This window comes from Garra rufa, chromosome 1, assembly GCF_049309525.1.
Source record: "Garra rufa chromosome 1, GarRuf1.0, whole genome shotgun sequence".
In the NCBI taxonomy this organism is placed as follows: Eukaryota; Metazoa; Chordata; class Actinopteri; order Cypriniformes; family Cyprinidae; genus Garra; species Garra rufa.
In genome coordinates, this window is record NC_133361.1 from 11,377,225 (window position 1) to 11,398,609 (window position 21,385).

A 21,385-nucleotide genomic window follows, 5' to 3' on the forward strand; every position below is an offset into this window, starting at 1 on the left:
AGTGGACTAATATAGGGGATAGTAAATGAGGGGGCGGTTTCGGATACAGCCTAGAGTTATCGAAAGGTACCGCATTCGGTACTTAAATTTTAAAAACGTCCGTTTCCCGCTCATATTTGAGCGCTAAACCGATTTTTAAACACCGCTGTTTGGCCAAAGTGTTCACGTGTTAATCCAACAAAGAATCAACGCACAAGATGGGATTTAAATACATGTGGTTAATTAGGACTAAACAAAGATGCCTGAATCAAATGAACAATCAATGAGAGTGAGAAACTAGGTGAGGGAAGACAAAACAGCACAGGTCCATAATCCTGACAGTAACCAAACCCATTAGATTAAAGTCTTATTTTGTTGACTAAAACAAATTCAGATGACTAAAATATGACTAAAAATGGCATTTTAGTCCAAAAACTACTAAAAGTGACCAAATTAACACTCAATCAAACAACAAAGATACCAAACATGAATAGAAACATATGAAAACATACACAATCAGTGATTAGAACGTGACAGTCAAAATGTGTGGGTCACATACATGATATGGAGATATGCAACAGAATGATATTTGTTCATTAGTCCTTTTAGCATCATTTTGGTTGATCCGATGAATTCAGTCATGTAACGACAGTCTCTGTGTCATTCAGTGAATGTGTGGACATGTTCTGTGAGGAACAAAAAGTCAAAAGGGTCTCAGTCTCAGTCTAGTTTTGGAAATGATGTGCGAGTAAGTCTTCAGCATTGTGATTTCCATCATGGATTTACATGCGTTGATCATACCGTGTGCCTCTGTGACTATTAATCTTGCCCCAAATTTGACAATCTCCTTCTTGGGTTTAATTATCAATAGTTGTTCTTTTACATCAATTTGTGGAAAATAGGCATCCATTCAACCCTTTAACATGTGAGTCAAGGGATCCTTTAGACACAAAAGACTTTCCACACAGAGAGCAGGTGAAAGGCTTTTTCCCAGTATGAATTGTCATCCCTATTAAGGGTGGATTTTAGTTTAAAACTATTTCCACACTGGGAGCAGGTGAAGTATGAATTGACATGTGATTCTTCAGGATTTCTTTACGTATGAATCTCTTTCCACACTGAGAGCAGGTGAAAGGCTTTTTTCCAGTATGAATTGTCATGTGCCTATCAAGGGTTGGTTTCTGTGTAAAACTCTTTCCACACTGAGAACAAGTGAAAGGCTTTTCCCCAGTATGAATTAACAAGTGATTCTTAAGGTGTGATTTAAGTGTAAAAGTCTTTCCACAATGAGAGCAGCTGAAAGGCTTTTCCCCTTTATGAAATAACATGTGCTTATAAAGGGTTGATTGCTGTGTAAAACTCTTTCCACACTGAAAACAGGTGAAAGGCTTTTCCCCAGTATGAATTGTCAAATGCCTATCAAGGGTTGATTTAAGTCTAAAAATCTTTCCACACTGAGAGCAGCTGAAAGGCTTTTCCCCAGTATGAATTGCCAAGTGCATAGTAAGGGTTGATTTAAGTGTAAAACTCTTTCCACACTGAGAGCAGCTGAAAGGCTTTTCCCCAGTATGAGTTAACATGTGTTTATTAAGGGATGGTTTCTGTGTAAAACTCTTTCCACACTGGACACAGGTGAAAGGCTTTTCCCCAGTATGAATTGCCATGTGCCTATTAAGGGTTGGTTTCTGGGTGAAATTCTTTCCACACTGAGAGCAGGTGAAAGGCTTTTCCCCAGAATGAGTTCTCATGTGCTTCAGAAGGCTTCTTTTCTGTTTGAAAGTGTTTCCGCACTGAGAGCATCTGAAAGGCCCTTTGACGTCTGTTTTTTGATTGCTGCAACTCACTGATGTTGCTCCAGTCACATCATCATCTTTCTGACACTGATGTTTCTCCTCCACCTCATTCAGATCGTGTCTTTCTTCTTTCACCAGACCTAAAATTAAATAATTAAAAAGATGAAAATCAATTGAAACATCTGGAAAATATTTGTGCACAGATGAAAACATTGTCAAAACAATCGCCATTTACACCGATCCATGAAAATGAATAAAAAGCTGCATTATGCTCACGTAATTATACATTTCAAAGAACTGATTAATGTAGCGAACTAGCAAAGACATTCACATGGTGGAACACAACCACAGTCCAATAGCTACTTTACTTAAAATGTGGCTTCTATTAGCGTAAAACCAGTCCAGTTCTAAATGCTCTGAGTTCAACACAATTTTTTGACTCCAAAATGCAAAAATAAACTCTAATTAATTAATCAAATTTGAAAGAACTTTAAAACACGGATTTATGTCATTTTAATGACAGTTAAAGTCTTTTTACATAAAGAAGCTGTAGATGTACTAAAAGGATGAATGAAGAATAAACACCAACCTCCTTGTCCCTCCTGTTTTATACCGCTGGCTTCTGGTTCTTTGTGTATTATTCTCAAAGTTTCTAGTTCTTCCTTATTTATTCTCCAGTGTTCTGGTTCTTCGTGTTTTATTCTCCAAGGTTCTGGTTCCGCCTGATTTATTCTCACGGGTTCTGGTTTCTCATGTTTTATTATCCAGGGTTCTGGTTCACTTATGTTCTCCTTACTCTCTTCCTTAACAGACACCATCTTCAAAGCAGCAGATCTTAGTTGAAATGATACTTCTCCAGATATTTCTGCTTGCTTCACAACTTAATCACTACTACGAGGATCTGAATTTTACAGGTATTTGCTGACCTGATTTAAAAACAATATTTTTCTACTTGGGGACATTACATTGCTAACAGTTTGTGTTGAACCAGCATCGAGACAAAACAACAGAATCGAATCTTCTTCCTCTGAGGTTTAAAAGTGTTTTGCAAACAAACGTATACGTTTTAGCGCCACCCGCTGGACTGGAGTGTGAAGCCGCGATATACAGTACAGACCGAAAGTTTGGACACACCTTCTCATTCAAAGAGGTTTCTTTATTTTCATGAATATGAAAATTGTAGATTCACACTGAAGGCATCAAAACTATGAATTAACGCATGTGGAATTATATATACCAGGGGTTTTCAAACCTGTCCTGGAGCCTCCCCTGCCCTGCACATTTTGTATGTCTCCCTTATTAGGCACACCCAATTCAGGTCTTGCAGTCTCTACTAATGAGCTGATGATTTGAATCAGGTGTATTAGATGAGAGAGACAAGCAAAATGTGCAGGACAGGGGAGGCTCCAGGACAGGTTTGAAAACCCCTGATATATACATAACAAAAAAAAGTGTGTAACAACTGAAAATATGTCATATTCTAGGTTCTTCAAAGTAGCCACCTTTTGCTTTGATTACTGCTTTGAACACTTTTGTCATCCTCTTGATGAGCTTCAAGAGGTAGTCCATAAAAAGTATTTTTTCAATGTTTTTTACCTTATAATTCGCATTTGGAGATCAACACTTCTTGACTGGCAAGACGGCCGTGAGAGGAAACTCAAACAGTGTAAGTGATTTGTTCAAAACCTTTCTTTTTAGTAAACTCTGTGTACACAAACAATGTTCTCAATTCTTGAGTTCATGTGTAGAGACCCAGGCGATACTTAAAGCAAAGTTTCACGAAAATAAAGAAAACTTTTTGTTTTTAAAGTCCAAACTTTTGGTCTGTACTGTATATGTCCAGTGAACTGAGAAATAAGGACCGGGAGATATTGTGAGCGCGCAAGATACTGATGCCGCGAAAAGTAAGTTACTGTGGAAATGTAGGATTAATTATTGAAACTGAAAACCATATTTAGGTTAAAACTGTCAGACACATCAACATGTGTCTCTAAGTTTTCTGTAAAACAAAACAAAACAAACATTAAAATAACACAGATTAAATAAAATAACTCATGCACGTTCCTATTCGCACCTTCTGCTAGCCGTATTTTTATTTATTTTTTAAATGCTCACCATTTAGCTCAATGTGACATCTGTTTTCATATTGTATGTTTTCGGTATGGTTTGGTACGTAAGGGAAAAAAAAACTCACTATACTTTAGTATACTGTCAAATAAAAATAAAGAAGAATAATCTAACTACAAACAACAGTGCAAATAAATACAATTGAGTACATATACAAATAAAATAAACCGTTTTTTAGGTAGGTCTAACATTAGTTTTTATGTACAGAAATTGAATAAAATATATGTAAAAAGGCATTGCATATTTTACAATATAATTAAAGCTTAATCTTTATTAACTTTACAAAAGCTATTCAAAAAAGAGCAGCGAGTGATCCTTGTTGCTCTTTGATTAATAGGCCTATTAAGAAATTGCGGTCACTTTGAATGCGCTGATCCAGTGCACTGATACTGAACGTTTAGCCGGCTATGTCTGCTAACTAGGATACTTACCAAGTCGGGCATTTCGACAAAAATTTTTGCGTGAATTTGTTCATTCAAACTCAATACTTAAAAGAGAGTTTAATATTTGCGCGCGTTTAGAGATGTTCCCACTGCGCGTGCAAGCTGGCTTTTAAATGTTTAAACTGGCGAAGCTTAAATTAGTTTAGTTAAATCCAGATAGCGATGTGTGCTGTTCCGGTTTTATCTACAAACGCGTGCTGTCAGCACCTGGGAGATGACGGATTAACTGACGCTCATTTTCCAGTATACGGCACTTGCATTAAACAAGAGTGGTTTGTCCACGTTGTAATGTATTGGGAAGCCGGAATGCGCGTCCATCAACAGAAACATACGCATAACAGTGACTACGTTTACATGGACACCAGTAATCTAATTAATGACCTTATTCTGAATAAGACAATAATATGATTAAGCTGTTTACATGAGTTGCTTTTAGAATATTCTTTTCATGTTCCCGTTTTACATGTTAGACATAGATCAGACACATCATTAGGTCCACACGCGACGCTATCAGTTCATCTTCCTTATAGAATTTTGGATGTTTCGGTTTTAATTTTACAAAAGCTTGAAGTGGCTGGACATTTGCAACAAATATTTTAGAATGTGTGAGTTAAAATTTGCCGTGGTCGCATTTGTGCGAGTGCATGCTGTGCTGCTCCAAAGCGTCTGCTCCATACAGCAGCATTTCAGAGCCAGTCAGTTTTTAGAACAAAAAAACACACGCAAACACAGTCACCGAAAGCCAGTTTAGTTTTACTTTTTTTGTTTGTTTTCATTTTGAAAACCCTGTTATCTTTGCCGTTTACCTCACATTACGCTTTGGAGGCTTTCTTTTATTTATTTTTTATTAATTAATTTGATTGCTCAGTGTTTACGCGCGCTGTAATAAATTGTTTAGTCGGCATATAACACAGCATGTGATGGAGTCCATACCTCGTCTTATTAGTTTTTGTTAATAGATGCTATGTAAGATAGTTTTGTTTTATTGTTGTTATGCTGTTTAATTAAAAATAACAAATCCATCTTTTAAGAATTTGTTTTAATCTTAAAATTGATAGGTGTAGCCTATATATGTAAGCAAAACCAAGATCATAAATTCGAAAGTAAAATTGAAAAGCATCCTAAGACATTCCAATAGCGGAAATCCCGTTCACAAAATTAAAATCACAAATAATACTAATGAAAAAGAACGGGTTAAATGTTAACTATGTTTCCATAAAACTATAAATTATGATAACAAACTATTTATCAGCAATGAGCATTGATTAATCCCATGTTGTAGCAAAAAAAAAAATAAATAAATTGAAACCAAAGCATATGCATGTGCGACCAACTGAGAGCGTTATGCCGCGTTCCAGGCAACCCGTGTTTTTCCAAACTTCTACCCGTGAAAGTAAACTGGAAAGGCACTCAAACCGTGAACTCGTACTAGATTGACGTACTCCCAGTTTCGAGTTCTGACTTGACATAGCCCGCGAAACAACAATAAAGCCTCTATGGGTGCGGTGTTTATGCAAGTGGTACACAGTGGAAAAATAGAGTTTAGGACAATATAACGTTGCAATCAAATTATTAATAATATAAAAATAATAAATGCTTGGCGTGACTTGCCTGGAACGCTACAAAGTCTTGAGTCGTGGTTTGAAGACGTGATTTACAAGCTCAAAAACCTGCCTGGAATGCAGCATTAGTGTGTATTCTGTCGCAAAATGTGGCGAAAAGTCCTACACAAGGGGAATAGTGTGATTAAGGTGTGTACATGTCTTCCATAATGCGACTAAAATAGGAATACTCCACCTGTCTTAATTCGATTTGTGTTTACTCCGATTATGACTTTAGTCGGATTAAATTAATCAAAAATACCAGTTTACATGGTTGCTTCTTAATCAGAGTATTGTCTTAATCGCGTTAAAATCGGAATATTGTTGTCCATGTAAACGTACTCACTAGTGTTTGTTTTATGTGTTATTTAAAACAAATCATATTACAGATGCGTTGTCAGATTTAAGTTGAACAGCGGTCTTAGTGCGTGCCGAAATCGCGTGTGGAGAACCGTACTGTTCGATTTATTTTTATTTTTTACCGAAAACCGTTACACCCCTAATTATTACTGTGGCTTTCAACTGCATTCCCATGTTTTTGCCTTGGCGAATGTCTACTGTCCATCTCTGTACGTATTGATTGCTTTATCGCTCTGTTAAGCGTCCTTGAGCTTGGAAAAGATAGTATTAAAAAAACTCATTATTCGTTATTAATATCATTATTATTATATAATTGTCTGTTTGATTACTTTTAATTTGTAACTAACTGCACAATTCTTACTGTACATTTACATTCTGCCATAGTCACCACTGTTAGAAACTCAGAAGCGAAGAAAAGGAGACACTTGGGTGTTTTCTTCAGAGTTCTTTATTCAGAATGTATTGCATGTAGTTTATGCACAAAGTATTCTAGAAACTTAGTATTTTCTGCAAAGCTGCTTTGCAATGATTGGTATAGTTAACAATTCTTTACACACAAAAGACTTTCCACACTGAGAGCAGATGAAAGTATTTTTCCCAGTATGAATTAACATGTGACTCTTAAGGTTTGATTTAATTGTAAAAGTCTTTCCACTGTCAAATGCCTATCAAGGGCTGATTTAAGTGTAAAACTATTTCCACACTGAGAGCAGGTGAAAGGGTTTTACCCAGTATGAATTAACATGTGACTCTTAAGGTTTGATTTAACTGTAAAAGTCTTTCCACATTGAGAGCAGGTGAAAGGCTTTTCCCCAGTATGAATTAACATGTGACTCTTAAGGTTTGATTTAACTGTAAAAGTCTTTCCACATTGAGAGCAGGTGAAAGGCTTTTCCCCAGTATGAATTAACATGTGACTCTTAAGGTTTGATTTAATTGCAAAACTCTTTCCACACTGAGAGCAGATGAAAGGCTTTTCCCCAGTATGAATTAACATGTGACTCTTAAGGTTTGATTTAACTGTAAAAGTCTTTCCACATTGAGAGCAGCTGAAAGGCTTTTCCCCAGTATGAATTAACATGTGACTCTTAAGGTTTGATTTAACTGTAAAAGTCTTTCTACACTGAGAGCAGCTGAAAGGCTTTTTTCCAGTATGACTTGTCATGTGCCTATCAAGGGCTGATTTAAGTGTAAAACTGTTTCCACACTGAGAGCAGGTGAAAGGCTTTTCCCCAGTATGAATAAGCATGTGATTCTTAAGGTTTGATTTAATTGTAAAAGTCTTTCCACACTGAGAGCAGCTGAAAGGCTTTTCCCCAGTATGAATTAGCATGTGATTCCCCAGGACTTCTTTACGTATGAAACTCTTTCCACACTGAGAGCAGCTGAAAGGCCTTTCCCCAGTATGAATTGTCAAATGCCTATCAAGGTTTGATTTAAGTCTAAAAATCTTTCCACACTGAGAGCAGCTGAAAGGCTTCTCCCCAGTATGAATTGCCAAGTGCATAGTAAGGGTTGATTTAAGTGTAAAACTCTTTCCACACTGAGAGCAGCTGAAAGGCTTTTCCCCAGTATGAATTAACATGTGTTTATTAAGGGATGGTTTCTGTGTAAAACTCTTTCCACACTGGACACAGGTGAAAGGCTTTTCCCCAGTATGAATTGCCATGTGCCTATTAAGGGTTGGTTTCTGGGTGAAACTCTTTCCACACTGAGAGCAGGTGAAAAGCTTTTCCCCAGAATGAGTTCTCATGTGTTTCAGAAGGCTTCTTTTCTGTTTGAAAGTGTTTCCACACAGAGAGCATCTGAAAGGCCCTTTGACGTCTGTTATTTGATTGCTGCAACTCACTGATGTTTCTCCAGTCACATCATCATCTTTCTGACCCTGATGTTTCTCCTCCACCTCATTCAGATCGTGTCTTTCTTCTTTCACCAGACCTAAAATTAAATCATTAAAAAGATGAAAATCAATTGAAACATCTGGAAAATAAAAAGTATAAAATATTTGTGCACAGATAAAAACATTGTCAAAACAATCGCCATTTAAACCGATCCATGAAAATGAATAAAAAGCTGCATTATGCTGACATAATTATACATCTCAAAGAACTGATTAATGTAGCGAATTAACAAAGACATTCACATGGTTGAACACAACCACAGTCCAATAGCTACTTTACTTAAAATGTGGCTTCTATTAGCGTAAAACCAGTCCAGTTCTAAATGCTCTGAGTTCAACACAATTTTTTGACTCCAAAATGCAAAAATAAACTCTAATTAAAGCTGCAAGCAGCGATGAGCGGGCCCTCGCACCCGGGCTCACCGCCAACCGGTGGCTTTAGGAACACAGCAAACGGTGGGCAGTATGCTTTTAATACAGTAAATGTAGGAAAAATATGTCATAAGTCATTTAAATGTGCTTAACTTGCCGCTCCCAGCTGCAGGCGCTATGCCTATAACTGATTATTGGCATGTAGATGTGTTCAGGCCAGCACTATTATCAAACGTTTGAAGTTTGGTGCAGATTGACCTTGTTATGTTTGAATTAGTGAAAGATATGATATATCCTGCTGCCAACAGGTGGCGCTATGATAATATCTGAATATTGGCCTTTAGGTGTCTTCAGGCCAGGACTCTTACCAAACCTGTGAAGTTTGAGGCAGATCGGACATTTTATGGCTGAGTTATAACAACTTCTATGTCCATGGCGAAACAACAAACTTTGTCTGGCCGCCACGGACACGCCTTTTACCGATAACTCAAGAGCTTCACAATTTAACATCTTTAAGGCCTTTAGATCAGACTGAGCAAATATAATGTTGATATCATTAAAACTCTAGGAGGAATTTGCTATAAACCTAAACCTCTGCAAGGACTTCAGATAATGCCAACTGTGAACCAATATGCTACATTTTCCCTATATTCTGATGATGATGATAAGAACATGATTCATGATGATAACAAAATGTTATTATTGCTTGCATTACATCCACATCCTGCTTAAATGTCATCGTTACCTATCTGTTCAATTTTTGTGTGGATATTGCTTTGCTGGTGGCTTCTGTTATAAGACATCACTCTTAACCGCTACATAAGAATCAATTAGGAAAACGGTGCCCAGTTGGCACATGCATTCACAGTAACCCTCTGCCAGTTTGGATTTAAAGTTTACTGAATTGAAAGGGTTACACTTTAAAATCAACACACAATATATACAATTTTGCCATCCAGTTTAATTTGTTAACATTAACTATATTAGTTAACATGAACAATAATTAAACAGCATTTATTAATGTTAATTAATATTAAGCTAAAAAAAAGTATCCATATATTGTTTAATGGTAAATTAGTATCTTTTAACATTAGTTTATGTACTGTGAATTAACATGAACATGAACACAGTTCATGTGGGTGTACAGCAATACACAAAGTGCTCTATAAACGCTCCATTCTTTCAAAATATCTTTAAAAATCAAGTTGAGTATTTTAATGGGGCGATATATATATAACTGATCTTAAAATGATGGTTTTCAGATGTTTTGAACAGATAACAGCAAAGTTAGTTTTGTTGTCAAAGTTTGTCTTGAAATTTTTAATTATAATTTTATATTCAATAAATAACACTATGAAAATATTGTCTATCAATGAAGATAAATCGCTCATGCTAAAAAGTTGTATTTTTCTTAATCTTTTGCTATGTGACTGAATAGGACAAGTTCATGGTACAGTTCAGTAAAAAATAAATAAAAAACAACAACTGCAAAATACAAACAATGAAAGACTTAGTGACCCTTTATATTTTCTCAAAATATCAGACTCTCAAAGTTAAGACATATTTATGTAATTACACTACATATATGTGCATTTCTTCCTCAAAGATGGTCTGCAGCATGTGTCACAGCTCTCTCACCCTCTCTGCCTCTCACCCCTCCCCCCTGCAATAATGATCTTCACTCACTCTGACTACACACACACATTCAACCAGAGTGACAGCAGGTTTCTGATTTCTTTTTTTAATTTTCTTTAATTCATTGAAGCTTGTATAACATTATATTAACAGCACTTGCTCAGAATGATTAGATCTCTGTGTGAAAAAAGTTGTAAAGAGTTTGGATGCTGCACTTTAAAGATATAAAAAAAATTACGGTTATGTTTTTTACTACATTTTAAAAAAATTACCACGTCAACACCGTTCGAGATATCCCAAATCCGCTCGCAATTTAACATCTTCAGAATCTTCTCTTCAGGTTAAAAAAGTTTGGTGTGAACAGCTTATTGTTCTTAGTAGAAGTGTGAATTTGTTCACAGCCTGATTTTTCCAAAAATCCACATTCAAATCAAAATAGCCGGCTTCCTGTTGGTCTTAGCTAATGAGTTTGATTTAGAAAGTTGTCCAGATTGATGAGAATAATATATGTACAGAGTTTGGTGACTGTAGGAAAAACTAACCCCCCAACTTTTGTCAAAAGATGGCGCTATAGAGTGCCTGCTCCACGCCCATTTATGACCTTTTGCCAGTGTCTAACTATCATTAATATTGATGTGTGTGTTGAGTTTCATGAAATTCTAAGCATTTTATCTGCCTCGAAAAGACAGGAATCTAATTTTAAAGTTTGAGACGTTGCCATGGCAACAGCATTTGATTTATCATCGACCCCTTTACATATTCTCATCAGCCGTGTTTTGACATGATTTTGATGAAGTTTAAAGAAAATCAAGTAAAATTAAGAGGCCGATTTCAAAGCATTTTGAAAATGACACGTTTCCTGCTGCCAGTTGGTGGCGCTATAACTTTGACTCATAATAGTCACATTTATGGAATCGGCATCATACAAGGAACAAACTGGTGAAGTTCCATCAGAATCAGGCAATGTGTGCAACAGTTATTAGACACTTCCTGTTTCTCATTTCTCGCCATAACTTTGTCGCCTTGCCACGGCCAAACCGTTCGAGATATCAAAAATCTCCTCGCAATTTAGCGTCCCCAATGTCTTGAGATCATGCTGACCGAGTTTGGTGACAATCCCATGGAATTCCTGGGAGGAGTACGTTAAATTCCAGAGCATGCGCTTTTTAAACAGCCCTAAATATCTCACTTCCTGTTGTGTGGAGCCCATGACATAGAGTACAAAAGTTGTTCAGCTCGATGAGTTCTATATGTGTACCGAGTTTCATATCAATACGCGCAAGTATGTGTGCGCAGTACATCAAGTTTTCAAACTGTGTTCCAGGGGGCGCTGTAGAGGCCCTGAACCACGCCCGGGTCCCAGCCTCTGTGGCGTCCGGACGACGGCAGATTCCGACGTGTGTGCAAATTTTCAAGAGTTTTTGAGTATGTTAAGGCCCCCAAAAGTGCCCCAACGGTTGAAAAAAAAAAAAAAAAAAATAAGAATCCTTAGAAGAACAATAGGGCCTTCGCCCTTTTGGGCTCGGGCCCTAATTAAAAAATAAGAATCCTTAAGGTGCGTTCACACCGGACGCGAATGAAGTGGCAAGCGCGAGTGATTTACATGTTAAGTCAATGCAAAGACGCGAATAGCCATCCTGCGGCGTTGAGCGCGTTGACGCATTGAGCGTTTCAAGCGATTGCCGCGCCAATTCAAAAATCTGAACTTTGGTTAACGCGGCGCGGATTTTCGCCAATCAGGAGCTTGCTCTAGTAGTGACGGAGGCAGAAATCCGAAACAACAATGGAGGACAAAATCACCGTTGCTGTCTGTGGTTACTCGGAGCTGTACGATACATCTTTGGACTTTTGTAGAAACAGGAATAAAAAGGATTTGGCTAGGAAGAAAGTGAGAAGAGGTCGGACAATCTGGTTAGTTTTAAAAAACGCTCTTTATTCAATTTGACCTACATATACATCAGTGGCGGCTACTGGTCTGTCAAATAGGGGAAGCTCATTTTCGGCCTACATCATAAAATTGTCTATTTATTTAAAAAGTAAATTCTGCCCTAGGTTCCTTTTCAAGAAAATGGTCTGTGACCAAAATACCAAAATTTTTCCCTATCTTTTGCACTAAATCAATCTTAGGTGTTGATCTGCCCTGCCCTGCCTTTAATTCTAAGTTTTTCCTCGTAAGGAACACTTTCAAATGGCTTCGCCAAAATCAGGTCGACAATATTAGCACTGTCTGCCATCGTGTGCAGTTTCACCCACGACGCTATAGCTTAGCCTACTATTAGGGATGTAACGATATTTCATGGTACGAAATTTCGCGATGCAAAAATGTTACGATATGTATCGTAGAGTGATGACGAAACATTTACGATATGACGACAGCCTAATCCTATTGGTTGAGATGCTGACGTCTCCTACTCTGCAACAGCGCTGCTTGTGCTTTCATTGCAGAATCAGGATGCAGAAGTCATTTGAACTGAATATTAGTAGAGCAACATGAGTTCGGATGAAACTGAAATTAAAGATACCTTGTCTTCACGTCTGACAGAATTTTGGTTTTACAGTCACGCGACAGTACGACGGTAGAAAAAAAAAAATTACAGACAAAACATTATTACAGTCACAGTGCATGTTAAAAGTTTTGTGCTTCAGACTCACCCGCTTTTCGAGTCACACATTGGAACAAATATTTCTTAAAGCTTTTATGGCTCTTCGCGACAGGAACCTCCGAAGATGTATTGTAATCGTTTTATGAGCAGCAGCCATGATTTAACCAGTTACCACACAGATTTATTAACAACCAAAAGCACATTCCACTAAGCGCATGTCGGAGTGTTGAAAACATGATCAAGATCATTTAAAATAGGCTATAAGTATGTATGATCCATAAAATACGGAGAAAGGCTATAAATCCAGAAAATGCGTGTAGTATAGCCTGCGCAGGTAAAAAAAATACAAATATGTGTAAAATGTCTTAGTAAACTATGTAAAACTACGCTAGTCATTGTCCCATAAAATGACAAATAGCAAATAACACATATAGTAGCCTATTTTCATTACGTTTCATTTATTTTGTTTTTGTAAAGTAAAATGAGACCTTGTTGTTTGCAACTACGTTTACCCCGAGACCGCGTCGCGAATACCAGCTCGACTGCAAAACACTTTCACTATGAGAGAAAGCGGCAGCTGCGCAGTGATTCCACCGCTTGACGCGTCCCATGTGAAAGGGCTTTTAAACGGTCTTCAGACAGAGCGTGAACACAAAACGGGACCGTTTGAGAGCAGCGTCAGCGTGTACCGGATTGAGTCCAAAGAGCAAATACCCGTGCCTGTCACCCGCACTGCACCTGACAGATAAATATTATTCCACCGTAGAATCTTGCATCGCTAGCAGGTTTAAAGAATTTGACATCTTGACAATTTTATCACTATCATGTTACATTTAAAAAAAAAAAAAATTCAGTGACAGACAGACCTATTCAGTTGTTAATTTTAATACAGTTTTTTTTATTAAACCTTAAAATGTGACCTTGTATGTAAAACTAAGTTATTGAAATTTGTTTTTTTTTTTTAAATAAATCTGTTGTTTGATTTTCAGTTTCATGTTTAAATTTTTGTTCATACCGTACATACCGTATCATGACCTAGGCATATGGTTACACCCCTACCTATATGAATGAATGAATGAACGATCTAAAAAATATATATTAAACTCTGTAAAAGTGAAACAAGGAATGTGGTGTATACTTGTGTGACATGTATGATGAAAATCAAGCAATTTCGCCAAGCAAATATAAAGAAATAAGTTGCAGCAGTTTTTATTTCGACTGAACTTGAGAAATCTGCGATGGGACTGAGCGCGAATAGCCGATTCCTTATAGTACAAAATCGCTGTCAGTCAAAAGGAGATGCAATCTTTCGACAGACCCTCCAATCATCAAGCAGAAGCTCGGCATCCAGGCCAGCCCACTCCTCATTCACCCCCAGAGACGCTGAGCGTCCGTGGGCGGGACATCGCAGCGTTTATCCAATGACCGTCTAGTTTCAAAGCACTGAAAAAAAACGTTCAAGTCAGCCGCATTGAAGTCAATGGACGCTGGGCTTCAACGAGGAAATGCACTGTGACGCTACGGGAATGTATGAGAAGAAATCAAATCAGCCGACCTGCTATATCTAACTGATTCTGAACGAACTCGTCTTTGAGATGAACGTTTTCTAACGCATTTTTAGTCAATAAAATGTTAATACAATAGTACATAATTTGACCATTAATTTTGTGACATTAGGGGAAGCTGAGCTTCCCTTGCAGTCTTAAAGAAATCGCCACTGATATACATACATATTGAGACTACAAGCAAGCTAAAGCTGGCAAATTGAGCTCATTCACCTATTTTACAACTACTTTCCCGCTGACGAGTGGCAGAAGCCCCTCCCATGACGCGAATTCGCGTCTGTTGATAATTAATCAAATTTTAAAGAACTTTGAAACACGGATTTATGTCATTTTAATGACAGTTAAAGTCTTTTTACATAAAGAAGCTGTAGATGTACTAAAAGGATGAATGAAGAACAAAAACCAACCTCCTTGTCCCTCCTGTTTTATACCGCTGGCTTCTGGTTCTTTGTGTATTATTCTCAAAGTTTCTAGTTCTTCCTTATTTATTCTCCAGGGTTCGGGTTCTTCGTGTTTTATTCTCCAAGGTTCTGGTTCCTCCTGATTTATTCTCACGGGTTCTGGTTTCTCATGTTTGATTATCCAGGGTTCTGGTTCACTTATGTTCTCCTTACTCTCTTCCTTAACAGACACCATCTTCAAAGCAGCAGATCTTAGTTGAAATGATACTTCTCCAGATATTTCTGCTTGCTTCACAACTTAATCACTACTACGAGGATCTGAATTTTACAGGTATTTACTGACCTGATTTAAAAACTATATTTTTCTACTTGGGGACATTACATTGCTAACAGTTTGTGTTGAACCAGCATCGAGACAAAACAACAGAATCGAATCTTCTTCCTCTGAGGTTTAAAAGTGTTTTGCAAACAAACGTATACGTTTTAGCGCCACCCGCTGGACTGGAGTGTGAAGCCGCGATATACAGTACAGACCGAAAGTTTGGACAAACCTTCTCATTCAAAGAGTTTTCTTTATTTTCATGACTATGAAAATTGCAGATTCACGCTGAAGGAATCAAAACTACGAATTAACGCATGTGGAATTATATATACATAACAAAAAAAAGTGTGTAACAACTGAAAATATGTCATATTCTAGGTTCTTCAAAGTAGCCACCTTTTGCTTTGATTACTGCTTTGAACACTTTTGTCATCCTCTTGATGAGCTTCAAGAGGTAGTCCATAAAAAGTAATTTTTCAATGTTTTTACCTAATTGTAATTATAATTCGCATTTGGAGATCAACACTTCTTGACTGGCAAGACGGCCGTGAGAGGAAACTCAAACAGTGAAAGTCTTTTTAGTAAACTCTGTGTACACAAACAATGTTCTCAATGCTTGAGTTCATGTGTAGAGACCCAGGCGATACTTAAAGCAAAGTTTCACGAAAATAAAGAAAACTCTTTGAATGAGAAGGTGTGTCCAAACTTTTGGTCTGTACTATATGTCCAGTGAACTGAGAAATAAGGACCGGGAGATATTGTGAGCGCGCATACTGTTGCCGCGAAAAGTAAGTTACTGTCGAAATGTAGGATTAATTATTGAAACTGAAAATTATAGTTAGGTCAAAACTGTCAGAGACACATGTTGATGTGTCTAAGTTTTCTGTAAAAAAACAAAAAACAAAAAAAAAAAAAAAAACATTAAAATAACACAGATTAAATAAAATAACTTGTTCCTAACGTTCCTATTCGCACCTTTTGCTAGCCGTTTTTTTTTTTTAAATGCTCACCATTTAGCTCAGTGTGACATCTGTTTTCATATTGTATGTTTTCGGTATGGTTTGGTACGTAAGGGAAAAAAACTCACTATACTTTAGGATACTGTCAAATAAAAATAAAGAAGAATAATCTAACTACAAACAACAGTGCAAATAAATACAATTGAGTACATATACAAATAAAATAAAATAAACAGTTTTTTAGGTAGGTCTAACATTAGTTTTTATGTACAGAAACTCAATAAAATATATGTAAAAAGGCATTGCATATTTTACAATATAATTAAAGCTTAATCTTTATTAACTTTACAAAAGCTATTCAATAAAGAGCAGCGAGTGATCCTTGTTGTTGCTCTTTGATTAATATTAAGAAATTGCGGTCACTTTGAATGCGCTGATCCAGTGCACTGATACTGAACGTTTAGCCGGCTATGTCTGCTAGCTAGGATACTTACCAAGTCGGGCATTTCGACAAAATTTTTTGCGTGAATTTGTTCATTCAAACTCAATACTTAAAAGAGAGTTTAATATTTGCGCGCGTTTAGAGATGTTCTCACTGCGCGTGCAAGCTGGCTTTTAAATGTTTAAACTGGCAAAGCTTAAATTAGTTTACTTAAATCCAGATAGCGATGTGTGCTGTTCAGGTTTTATCTACAAACGCGTGGTGTCAGCACCTGGGAGATGACGGATTAACTGACGCTCATTTTCCAGTATACGGCACTTGCATTAAACAAGAATGGTTTGTCCACGTTGTAATGTAATGGGAAGCCGGAATGCGCGTCCATCAACAGAAACATACATAAGCATAACAGTGTTTGTTTTATGTGTTATTTAAAACAAATCATATTACAGATGCGTTGTCAGATTTAAGTTGAACAGCGGTCTTAGTGCGTGCCGAAATCGCGTGTGGAGAACCGTACTGTTCGATTTATTTTTATTTTTTACCGAAAACCGTTACACCCCTAATTATTACTGTGGCTTGCAACTGCATTCCCATGTTTTTGCCTTGGCAAATGTCTACTGTCCATCTCTGTACGTATTGATTGCTTTATCGCTCTGTTAAGCGTCCTTGAGCTTGGAAAAGATAGTATTAAAAAACCTCATTATTCGTTATCAATATCATTATTATTATATAATTGTCTGTTTGATTACTTTTAATTTGTAACTAACTGCACAATTCTTACTGTACATTTACATTCTGCCATAGTCACCACTGTTAGAAACTCAGAAGCGAAGAAAAGGAGACACTTGAGTGTTTTCATCAGAGTTCTTTATTCAGAATGTATTGCATGTAGTTTATGCACATAAAGTATTCTGGTAGAAACTTAGTATTTTCTGTAAAGCTGCTTTGCAATGATTGGTATAGTTAACAATTCTTTACACACAAAAGACTTTCCACACTGAGAGCAGCTGAAAGGCTTTTTCCCAGTATGAATTGCCATGTGCCTATCAAGGGCTGATTTAAGTGTAAAACTATTTCCACACTGAGAGCAGGTGAAAGGGTTTTACCCAGTATGAATTAACATGTGATTCTTAAGGTTTGACTTAAGTGTAAAAGTCTTTCCACACTGAGAGCAGGTGAAAAGCTTTTCCCCAGCATGAATTAACATGTGCTTATTAAGGCTTGCTTTCTGTGTAAAACTATTTCCACACTGAGAGCAGCTGAAAGGCTTTTCTCCAGTATGAATTAACATGTGATTCTTAAGGTTTGATTTAAGTGTAAAAGTCTTTCCACACTGAGAGCAGGTGAAAGGCTTTTCCCCAGTATGAATTAACATGTGACTCTTAAGGTTTGATTTAATTGTAAAAGTCTTTCCACACTGAGAGCAGCTGAAAGGCTTTTCCCCAGTATGAATTAACATGTGACTCTTAAGGTTTGATTTAACTGTAAAAGTCTTTCCACATTGAGAGCAACTGAAAGGCTTTTCCCCAGTATGAATTAACATGTGATTCTTAAGGTTTGATTTAAGTATAAAAGTCTTTCCACACTGAGAGCAGCTGAAAGGCTTTTTTCCAGTATGAATTGTCATGTGCCTATCAAGGGCTGATTTAAGTGTAAAACTGTTTCCACACTGAGAGCAACTGAAAGGCTTTTCCCCAGTATGAATTAACATGTGACTCTTAAGGTTTGATTTAACTGTAAAAGTCTTTCCACATTGAGAGCAGGTGAAAGGCTTTTCCCCAGTATGAATTAACATGTGACTCTTAAGGTTTGATTTAACTGTAAAAGTCTTTCCACATTGAGAGCAACTGAAAGGCTTTTCCCCAGTATGAATTAACATGTGATTCTTAAGGTTTGATTTAAGTATAAAAGTCTTTCCACACTGAGAGCAGCTGAAAGGCTTTTTTCCAGTATGAATTGTCATGTGCCTATCAAGGGCTGATTTAAGTGTAAAACTGTTTCCACACTGAGAGCAACTGAAAGGCTTTTCCCCAGTATGAATTAGCATGTGATTCTTAAGGTTTGATTTAAGTGTAAAAGTCTTTCCACACTGAGAGCAGCTGAAAGGCTTTTCCCCAGTATGAATTGTCATGTGCCTATCAAGGGCTGACTTAAGTGTAAAACTATTTCCACACTGAGTGCAACTGAAAGGCTTTTCCCCAGTATGAATTAGCATGTGATTCCCCAGGACTTCTTTACGTATGAAACTCTTTCCACACTGAGAGCAGCTGAAAGGCTTTTTTCCAGTATGAATTGTCATGTGCCTATCAAGGGCTGACTTAAGTGTAAAACTATTTCCACACTGAGTGCAACTGAAAGGCTTTTCCCCAGTATGAATTAACATGTGATTTTTAAGTTTTGATTTAAGTATAAAAGTCTTTCCACATTGAGAGCAGCTGAAAGGCTTTTCCCCAGTATGAATTAACATGTGATTCCCCAGGACTTCTTTACGTTTGAAACTCTTTCCACATTGAGAGCAGGTGAAAGGCTTTTCCTCAGTATGAATTAATATGTGATTGTTAAGGTTTGATTTATGTGCAAAAGTCTTTCCACACTGAGAACAAGTAAATGGCTTTTTTCCAGTATGAATTTTCATGTGCCTCCTAAGGGATGATTTAAGTGTAAAAGTCTTTCCACATTGAGAGCAGCTGAAAGGCTTTTTCCCAGTATGAATTTTCATGTGTTTCAGAAGGCTTCTTTTTAGTTTGAAAGTGTTTCCACACTGAGAGCAGCTGAAAGGCCTTTTGACGTCTGTAATTTGATTGCTGCAACTCACTGATTTTTCTCCATTGATAACATGATCTTTCTGACACTGATGTTTCTCCTCCAACTCATTCAGATCTTGTCTTTCTTCTTTCACCAGTCCTGAAATTAAATCATTAAAAAGATGAAAATCAATTGAAACATTTGGAAAATAAAAGGAAAAACATATTTGTGTACAGATGAAAACATTCAAAACAATCCCCATTTACACAGATGAATGAATAAAAAAAAAAAAAAATGAATAAAAAGCTGCACTATGCTGACAGGCCAGTAGATAGCCACTTTGTAAAGAAACACTACAGATCTATAGGCTGAACATGTAATGCAAATGTGCATTATTTTACTGTTTTTACAAATGGGGATCCCTTTCACAATGCTGTTGTTTGTATGTGAAAATGCTGTGAGACTTCAGTGTGACTGACTAACACATTTGCCAAGAAAATATATGTGGAAAAGCCTCAAACGGTTTTACTATGTTTAACAATAACAACAACAAAACACTTTTAACAACAGAACAGCAATTTTAAGACAAATAAAATCTGACTGAACCTGAGTAATTACAAATCTCTAATCACTGATTAATGTACCGAACAAGCAATTGCTCTACTGAGACATGGTTGAAAATAACCAAAGTCCTATAGGCTTCTATTAGCGTAAAACCAATTCAGTCCCACATGCTCCGAGTTCAACAGTTTTATGATTACAAAAAGCAATTAAAAATAAAGTGTAATAATTAAACCCAGTGTCGGTTCAGTCAAATTACCATAAGAACTTTGAAACATGGATTTAAGACAATTTAATGACAGTTAAAGTCTTATTTTTACATAAAGGATCTGTAGATGTAGGCTACTACAAACATTAAAAAATGAAACAAGAATAGACACCAACCTCCTTGTTCCTCCCGTTTTATTTTGCAGGGTTCTGGTTCCTCTAGTTTTATTCTCAAAGTTTCAGGTTCCTCCTGTTTAATTTTGCAGGGTTCTGGTTCCTCTTGTTTAATTCTGCAGGGTTCTGGTTCATTCATGTCCTCCTCACTCATCTTTTTAACAAACACCATCTTCACAGCAGAAGATCTCAGTTCAGATGATTCTCCTCAATATATTCCGGCTTGTTTCAAAACTTAATCACGACTATGAGGATCGGAATTCTACAGATTTTTTCCTACTTTTTACAAACTACTTTCTACTTTCTATTGCCAGCAATGAGACAAAACAACAAACAGCGCGGTCAATCTAATCTTCTTCCTCAAAGGTTTGGCAAACAACCTTATGTGTTTTAGCTCCACCCGCTGGACTGGAGTGAGAAGCGTCGAGAGGAGGGAAATGTCTTTATTTATTTTATTTTTTGAACATCAATAAATGTACATAGCAAACAGGCTTTAAATTAACTGAAGTAATAATTACTGCGCGCCTCTGATCTGCACGCGCTTTCTCTTGTCTTCCACATAAAGCTGCGCGCTCGCATAATTCAAAAATTAACGGTCATTTCGTTTTAATGATGGAATAACATTGGTTGATTGATCTCTTAAATAATGCGAGGGTAAATATTGTGATTTCAAGGAGATTTGACAAGAGAACATGATGCTAACCAAGACGTTTTCGTTTACTGATCAAAAGGAAAATCACAGAATTCAGTGGTAAGAAACGAATGTAATGTTATCAGTTAGTCAAATAAATGTTATTCGTTTTTAAATGTCTGTAAAAAAACAAACCAAAAAAAAAACACAATTTTTAAATCCAATATTTTGTTTTAGTTATTGTTATTTGGTGCTTTAATAAGTTAAATTTGGGTTACTATATGGTACTTTTAACTTATTTTAACGAATAAAAAATCTAATATAATATATGATAATTCAGTCTCATTTAAAGCTCCTTGTGATGGTTAAATGTGATATGATTATCTGTAATGATTAACAAACAGTAGTTTAAAACAAGACATGGTGTGATTGCTGAGGTCCACATCAGCCTTACTTCAGGAGGCTGACGTACAGAAGAGGTTAGGAGAACGTTTTTGGGAACGTCCCCCTAACCTGGTGACATTCTATTTACGTAAAGAAAACTTTCCTGGCTAACCAACAAGGA

The 21,385-nt window shown here is 36.8% G+C and overlaps 1 protein-coding gene across 1 annotated transcript; it reads right to left on the reverse strand.

Moving 5' to 3' along the window:
* Positions 1 to 163: 163 nt before the first annotated feature.
* LOC141347423 (uncharacterized) lies at positions 164 to 20,535 on the reverse strand. Its single transcript, XM_073852474.1, is given in 7 exon segments — positions 164 to 1,912; positions 2,362 to 2,590; positions 6,959 to 8,241; positions 14,786 to 15,076; positions 17,295 to 17,368; positions 17,444 to 19,406; positions 20,193 to 20,535. Coding segments are annotated over 7 exon segments (4,917 nt in total). The 5' UTR covers positions 20,362 to 20,535; the 3' UTR covers positions 164 to 1,004.
* Between the last annotated feature and the right edge of the window lie 850 nt (positions 20,536 to 21,385).